The sequence below is a fragment of the Notothenia coriiceps genome, unplaced genomic scaffold (genome assembly GCF_000735185.1).
Source record: "Notothenia coriiceps isolate Sejong01 unplaced genomic scaffold, NC01 NC01_scaffold00024667, whole genome shotgun sequence".
Classification (NCBI taxonomy): Eukaryota; Metazoa; Chordata; class Actinopteri; order Perciformes; family Nototheniidae; genus Notothenia; species Notothenia coriiceps.
The window spans coordinates 6,036,753-6,044,567 of NW_011357368.1; the positions used below are offsets into that span (position 1 = coordinate 6,036,753).

Sequence of the window (7,815 nt, forward strand, 5' to 3'; positions counted from 1 at the left end):
GTCGACTTCCGCATTTTTTCTCCAGTGAAGCATGGCCGGAGAACCGTGGAACAGGGTAAACATTGCTTTTCCCGGTGCTGTTTCTTGTGTTCGTGTTCATTTCAACTCAACCACAGGTACGATTTACTGTTCGGATTCTCATTAGTTAAATATGTAGACTTTGTAACGTGATGTCTGAAGGAAACACTGAGCTTAAAACACTAAATGTGTTGCCTTTGGAACCCACGTGTGAGGAAATAGATCCACCCCTGAGCGATGTTGTTGTTTGTCATGATGGCTAATAAACTGTGATGTGTTGTTGCTGTCAACGCAGATGCAAGTGTTAAATCGCTGTTGGTGGAAAATGGGAAGGTGCTTCAGCTTCTCCGCAGTGAGATTCTTCAGACGGAGGTACGAGTTCTCTACGAGCTGCTGTACATCCTAAATAACAGCTACAGAGGCAACAAGACGTTCAAAGGCTTAAAGCAGGTGAGGACTGTAGATTAAAAGCCACATCTGGCCCCTACAGGATGCGTGCTGCATGATCTGTTTTGATTTGGAGATGTAGACATGTCAGTCATTCAGGATTCACTCTGTGTTAAAAAGAAAAGTCAGAGAGGTCAAACTAACAAACCCAAATAACTAACAACATGTCTCATCTGTTGTCCTATCCCTCACAGGTTGAACAATGCATAAACAGGCTGAAGAACATGAAGCTTGATGTTGCTCTTCAGGAGCTGACAGAGCTGTGTCCCAACAGAATTCAGAGGTAGATGGAAAGCTTTATCGGTTTAGTGCCCTGTGCTGCCTTTGCCTGTTGTTTACAGCACAGCATCAAACACAGCTGTTTAATTACACGCTTTAAATGAGAAAGACAGCACGAATACTGGAGCCTGATATTGCTCCAAATAGCCGATGCAGACCAATAATATCTAATGCTCATAGCACAACAGTGTCACATTTAGTTGAATGTGGGAGGCTGTAATCATGTATTTTTTCCCTGCAATAACATGTGTGTTTCAGAGGGCTGAGCATCACGGCTGGTGTGTGTGAGCTCCCCAGTCAGCCCATGCTGGAGTGGCTCTGTCTCAAAGTGCTGGGAGCTGCAAAGCTGATGAGCTGCATGTTGAATCGCTGCAGTAGAGCTTTCTCGTATCCTTTCCAGAGGAAGACTCATCTAGACTTAAATGGTATAGATAGCCACACAAACGCATAACTGGAAAATGCATGTGGGAGCTGACATATTTAGGTATGAACAATAACAATGTACAATACTAAATCAAACCCATACGGCATGACAAATATTCAGACATTTGTCCGGCTTTCTTTTGTTCACTCATAGATGTATCATTTTAAGTTATGTAGTTTGTGTTGTTTCTTTTGTTTTTGTATACTAATGGGGAATTTAATCAAAATGGTCTATTTTGCAATTGAATCTCTTCGTAAATCTCAGCTTTCTTGATGTCACATAATTGCTTTGTCCTTAAGAGATGTGTGCTTCAGACTAACAAAGCAGCAGATGAAATGGGAGGAGTTCATCATCTTGAATATGGTGATCACCAGCCTGCTCAGTCGCCTCTGGTGAGTGCTCTTCCTCATTGTCACAAGGCAGCGTTGCATGTTGGCGCCTCCAAATTGCTGTAAGATTTATAAAAACTTGAAATAGTGAAATGAGTGTTTGTTTAGAAACCGCTACAGCTGATCTATATCTCCCTGCCTTGTGCTTCACCAGGGTGATCTCCAGAGGGATCCTGGTCAGCCTGTCCCCTCTGTACCAGCAGCTCCTGGAGCTCCTCAGACCGGTAGCCGACGCCCAGCCCATGCCGTTCCTCACAGACTTCCCCCTGCCAGCAGATATGCTTCAGTTCCTGGGTCCTTCTGATGCCTTATTACTGACCAAAAAACTAGCAAAGGCCAAAGAAATCAAGAAGAAGCGGAAGAAGAAGGAGCAGCAGAAGAAAGACAAGAAACCGGGAGTGGCGAGAAAGGTCAAAGAAGATGTGGGTGTTACTGTTGAAAGAGGTGTGTAACTCTTTAATAGTTCTGTAAACGGTATGACACATTCAATGCAGAACAGGAAAGTGGCTCTGCCCTAATGGATACACTCACTCCCGTTTGGGGGTTACAGTTCTAAAAACTGCAAATGGTGACTCATCAGTAGGTCTTTTGTATCAGTGATTAGTTCTCCCAGCTACTGATAGTTTACCAAATCATCTTCATTGTAGCCATATGTGATTTACACCTGATGATTTGAGTAAAAAGCCTTGTTTCAAATAAAGCTGCAGCAAAAAGTTTTTTATTGTAACGTCGATCGACAGGAAAATAACTACTTTGAAAATTGATTAATCGTTGGGTCGTTTTTTCATCAAAAAAAGGTTTTCAGCCTTTTAAAATATGGATTTTTTCTCTTTTTATATCTTATATAACTGAATAGCTTTGGATTTGGACTCACCCACAAGACATCCCCTGAGACTGATAAACTGTGATAAATATTTTCTAAATTTTTCCAACATTTAATCCATCAATAGAATTATTGTCAGATCATTCGATAATGGAAATAACTGTTAGTTGTAACCTTCTTCTGAACCCATTTTCTCACCTTCTATTTTACCTTGCAGAGTTAATTATTATTATTTATTTTTTTCAGCAATATGTCTGGATGCGGGCATGAAGCCTTTTCTCAAAGTTTTCAGGAACTTCACAGAAGTATGTATCCAAAATCGGATTCCTTATTGTTTCATTCTTTTATCATTTACAGAATATTTCCATTGTTCAGTGCTGCAATCTCCTCCAATCTAATTACTTTTAAATGTTTGTTACCCAAGGGCAAATCCTTCAAACAGAAAACACACAAGGCTGACCGTAAACTAAAGTTCAAGAAACAAATGGGAGAGGCTGCTTCTTTCACAGACATGGCGTCACATCTAGAAGAAATGATCCCATGGTGTGAATCCCAGAAGATGGAAAAGGAAAAGCGCTTTTTAAACTTCCTGCATTTAAAGTGCCAGAGGATGAAATGCCTAGAGGCAGCCGGTTACAGGTAAGAGCCACACTGCACAATACACACTCAGCCTCTACTTTAGGAGAATCCGTACAGGCTAATGCTATTCAATAAAAAATCTTGCCATATATTCTACCTTTACCAAATTTATAATGCAATTGTGTTAAATAAAGGGGACCTATCATGCAAAATGCACTTTGTGATGTCTTTTATACATAAATATGTGTCCCTCGGTCTGGCCGTTATGCCCCACAAATAATTGTACGTCCTAAGGCCACCATGGCCTGTGTGCCCCTGATACTGTTAAAATCTCGAAGTTGCTTTAAAAGCGACAGAACAGTGCTTTCTGAACTGCATTATGCTGCGTTCAAAACAGACAAAATTAACCTATTTTACAGTGATTTAATTGTAATACACGTTTCAAAATGATGCTGAAGTAACTACATACTGATACCGGTTAGTAAAAAACATGAATTAATGCTTTGAAAAGTGTGCAGACAAGACGGCAAGTGAAAAACCTTTTAAAATGCGTGTTTTTTTAATGGATCAATCAGGCTAAACTAACCTGTAGCTGCTCCGTCCACACTCACAACAACGTCCTAAAGACAGAATTAAAGCAGCGATTGTATTCGCCATGACACCATGACAGTCTGTGGTTTGTGCATGTTTAACTTTTGTCCAGTTTCTGAACAGAGCTGTGAGGAGTTGATTAAAGAGACTCTCGTGTACACACACACACACACACACACACACACACACACACACACACACACACACACTATCATAGATCTTACTGGATTTCTTGTTGACCGGCCTAAACAGTGTGTAAAAAGTCGACCGGTGTACGGTCCCGTGTTTCCGGTACTCCCTTGTAGAACCTAAACCTAACTGTTTTTTAATTGAATTGAAAAACTATTCTTTTTGTGATGCTGTACTGTACCTTTTGTTTAGTGGACAAAATTATAGTTGATTATAGTTTGATAATATAGTTGTGCATATCCGGATACGGAGGAATCATAATGGCATATATTTTAATGAAATGAAAATCTTATTAACTCACAACCATACGAAAAGGTAGATGATGAAGCAGCGGGTAAGTGTTTAGGTTTTAGGTTAGTTTTTAGTTTAAGACTAATTATACATTGTTTATATACAGGTAAAGTCTCGTCTTCTTTTTGTCGGAAGTTTCCAGTTTGAGACGTGTACATGTCCACACGACCCACACCACGACACACACAACACACACCACNCTAAAAATGGGGGTACAACGGAGCTGTTCCAGATTTGCTGCGGTCATGATGACATTTCTAAAATGTGGGCTGGCTTTACGTTGAATTGCTGGCAACGTCCCGCCCACGTCCCAACCTATCGTCTCCTATCAGAAACAATGCACAACGTGTTTTGGCAGTAATATGGTCTGTGTTTACATTAGCAAGCATCGCTAACACTCAGAGCTAACGCTGGACAGAGAATGTGTAAAGAAGCCGGATATAAAAGGTACTGTCCTTGTGCTAAACCTGCGAGAGAGAAAGCGTTTGAGCTCCATACTGTTTCAGAAATAATGCTTGATGTGGTTTGGAACATAATATGCAGCAGCTCCAAAGGGGGCGTGGCCAGCAGCAGCTCGTGTTACGTTTATAGATATGGCCCTATAATATATTGTTCAAATATAGCATAATAGGTGAGCTTTAAATAATACATTTTCATAAAATGATAACTTGTCAAAGATACAAAAAGTGGCCCTGTTTTCAGACCATGTATGAGCTGCTTGATTCGTTGCTCCAGGTGGAGAGGGGGCCAACCCACATGGTGCATCTGTAAAACGAAGAATACACTTTAAAAAAAAGATTGAAATCTTGCTGAGTACATTTGTCTCATTTCTATTCAGAATATATCTCTACACTTGATATAAGACCTAATATCTTAAGAAGTAACAGTGCAGTGAGATATAGGGTCTTGTTTTTAGACAATGCATCTTAAGTTTCTTGTGGAGTCAAAGACTCTTGAAAACATCTTATTTTGAGTTGGATTTCAGATGAAACACGTTTTTTAAGCTGCTGTGTTATTTGAAAAAGATACATATTAATTGATTTTAGAAACACATTTCTATTGGAAAATCAACAACTAACATCAGAACAGTTTTGATCATTTGTGGCCTATTTATAACACAACATTTCCTGATCCTGGTGAAATATAGTTAAAAATACTTTTTTCGGATCTGAATTTCTCTAAATATCCCATCTTATTTCAAGAAATCTTACCAAGAAAAAATGCACTTGTTCTATTGGCAGATTTGTTTTTACTTACTACAAGCAAAACACCTTGTTTACATAATTGTTTTACTTGGTTTTGGAGCAGCATTTTCTCCAGTGAATGACACCACAAATTGATCTCTATGTTCAGACCAGTAATTATTATTTCTTGGTTCACAGCTGACTGACCCTCTGTCTCAGAGCCAGATGTTGTGATGAGACTGCAGAGCTGCTGTCAGGTGAGCTCCACCCATCTGCTGGCTGGGTGGAGGCAGTGCAGCAGCTGGCAGAGCCAGGGCATGTTGGCAGCTCCTCGTGTTCTCCCTGACCCCCCCTCACCCAGGATACTTGTAGATGAGGGGGAGTGAGCGAGGGTCACTGTCATTAGAGAGGGGGGCACAGCGCTCTAATGACTGCCATGCTGAAACGCCCGCTTCCTGTCAGAAGCGCCACAGGTCATCACATACATCATCACCGTCATGGGACTGGCTATTTACTGCAGCCAGAGCATGTCCAGGCAGCGTGTAGCTGATACAGGTCACACCTCCACTCTAATCACACTGCAATTAAAAACAAGGTGTTAACCACAGATGACCCGTAAAGCAAGCCCTGGGGCCGCAAAACTCTAGTCTGGAAATTAATATATTATAAACATATATATATCCCCAGACAGTAATTATATCCTTACAGAAAAATCAGGATGAGGCCGTTTTTTCTCAATAAAAGTCCCAAAAAGCAACATCACAATACCTTCTTAGCACTGGCAATATTGGCATCGGAACGCACACCAGTCACACAGTCAGAATGTCTAAGGGAATATTCTAGTTGGGTTCTTGTCACTGGGTTTAAAATGTGTCTGATTGATTTAACTGTAGACACTGTGCATCCTGACTTGGTTTTCTGTCGTGATATACTATAGACATAAAGGCACTTTCTCCATTATCCAAAGAGTAACCAGTTTTTACCAGCAGTTGTTTTTTTGTCTTTTAATGAACTCTTGTTTGATGTTGTGATTTGGGGTTTGAATTCAATCTTCTAGAACGGTGTGCTTTGTCGACTTGGCCTTGTATGTATTTGAAGGTGTGTCTCTATTTTCTTGTTTTAAGGAAAGCTGGAAGCTAAAAACATCACTTTTTGCTAATTAAACAGATGTTCAGGGAGTAAATGGCCTCCATTTATATAGCGCTTTTATAGTGCACCGACCACTCAAAGCCCTATATAACGCCTGCCAAAATTCACACAAAAACACACACACACACATACATTGACGTCAGAGACTGCAAAGTGAGGTGCCAAGCTGCTTGTCGAGAACAGTTAGAGTTCAGTGTCTTTCAAACGCATTGTCTAGACTTTATAGTTTCCATCTGTTCTGGATTTCCATGATTTGCTCTGTTATTTTTTTTGCAGGGGTTTAAAATTAACCTGTGGTTAAATAACATGACTTTATGCTTAAAATAATGTTTCTGAACTGTGCTGAAGCTTCAGCATCAGAGGCTCATCCAAACAGCATTTTGGAGCTGGCGGGTGGAACATTTCCTGGAGAGTTACGTCTCGCCAGAAGAGGCGGAGGACCCGGACCTTGAGGTGGTGGAGATCAAATCAAATCAAGTTTTATTTATATAGCACATTTATAAACGATTTTTGGTCGAGCCAAAGTGCTTTACATATAATAAAAATAGCCTACAGTAGAGACACTTTACAGCTAATACAACAGCACAGATTGTTCAGAATATCAGTATGACAAAAACGACACCCTCTATCCTTAGACCCTCACATCGTACAAGGAAAAACTTCCGGGGAAAACCCACAGTTTTAAAGGGGAAAAAATGGGAGAAACCTCAGGGAGAGCAACAGAGGAGGGATCCCTCTCCCAGGACGGAGAGAGACGTGCAATAGATGCCGTGTGTAAATCGAAGAGATAATACATTTAGGTAGTCCAAATGTTAGGAAATGCATGTGTCTGTAATAAGAAGATGAATCTACGAAGATGTCAACTACAATCCTGTGGGAGCCTTCAGGGAAGCAGCATGACGAGACCCAGGCAGGACCGCAGAGACAGGTTTAGCCAGTGCTACACGGAGGTGATGTAAGGAAGAGCGGTCTAAACAGACGTACACCCCACGCTTCTTCCGGCCGCTTTTGCTTCCGGACCGCTTTGCTTCGACGTGCCGCACACCGGACACCGCTTCGAGTCAGCATCTTCGGGATTACCTCGCGCCGAGTGGCCGAACCACTGTCGCCTCCCCCCGCCTCGCCGGCGATGCGCGAGGCGGCGGTATGCGGTAGTTGCGGCCCCTTCAGGACGGCGCGTCTGGACACGACGGCTGGGAGGACCTCCGTGTGGGCTTCGTTAGCCTGTTGCTTCACAGAGGCAAGCAAGGGAGGGGCTGCTTGCCCCAGGCACGGCCGAAGGCGACCGTACCGTTTGTGCTTCCGCGTGAGGGCAGTGAGCACGAGAAGGGTCGTTGTGTGAAAGAACATAAACCAGATATAGATGCGCCATAGGCTCAGCTCCGACTAGAAGAACGACACCGAGGACAAAGGGACCTAGGAGATAGGAACTCAAGACCTAATTCGCAACAC

At 42.0% G+C, this 7,815-nt stretch overlaps 1 protein-coding gene across 1 annotated transcript; it reads left to right on the forward strand.

Annotated features, from left to right (window-relative positions):
* rmp64 (ribonuclease MRP subunit p64) lies at positions 1 to 3,055 on the forward strand. Its single transcript, XM_010782565.1, has 8 exons — positions 1 to 116; positions 314 to 468; positions 660 to 748; positions 1,003 to 1,131; positions 1,483 to 1,560; positions 1,712 to 2,001; positions 2,627 to 2,685; positions 2,805 to 3,055. The coding sequence occupies exons 1-8, from the start codon at positions 32 to 34 to the stop codon at positions 3,021 to 3,023; spliced, it is 1,104 nt and encodes a 367-aa protein (XP_010780867.1). The 5' UTR covers positions 1 to 31; the 3' UTR covers positions 3,024 to 3,055.
* Positions 3,056 to 7,815: the final 4,760 nt, after the last annotated feature.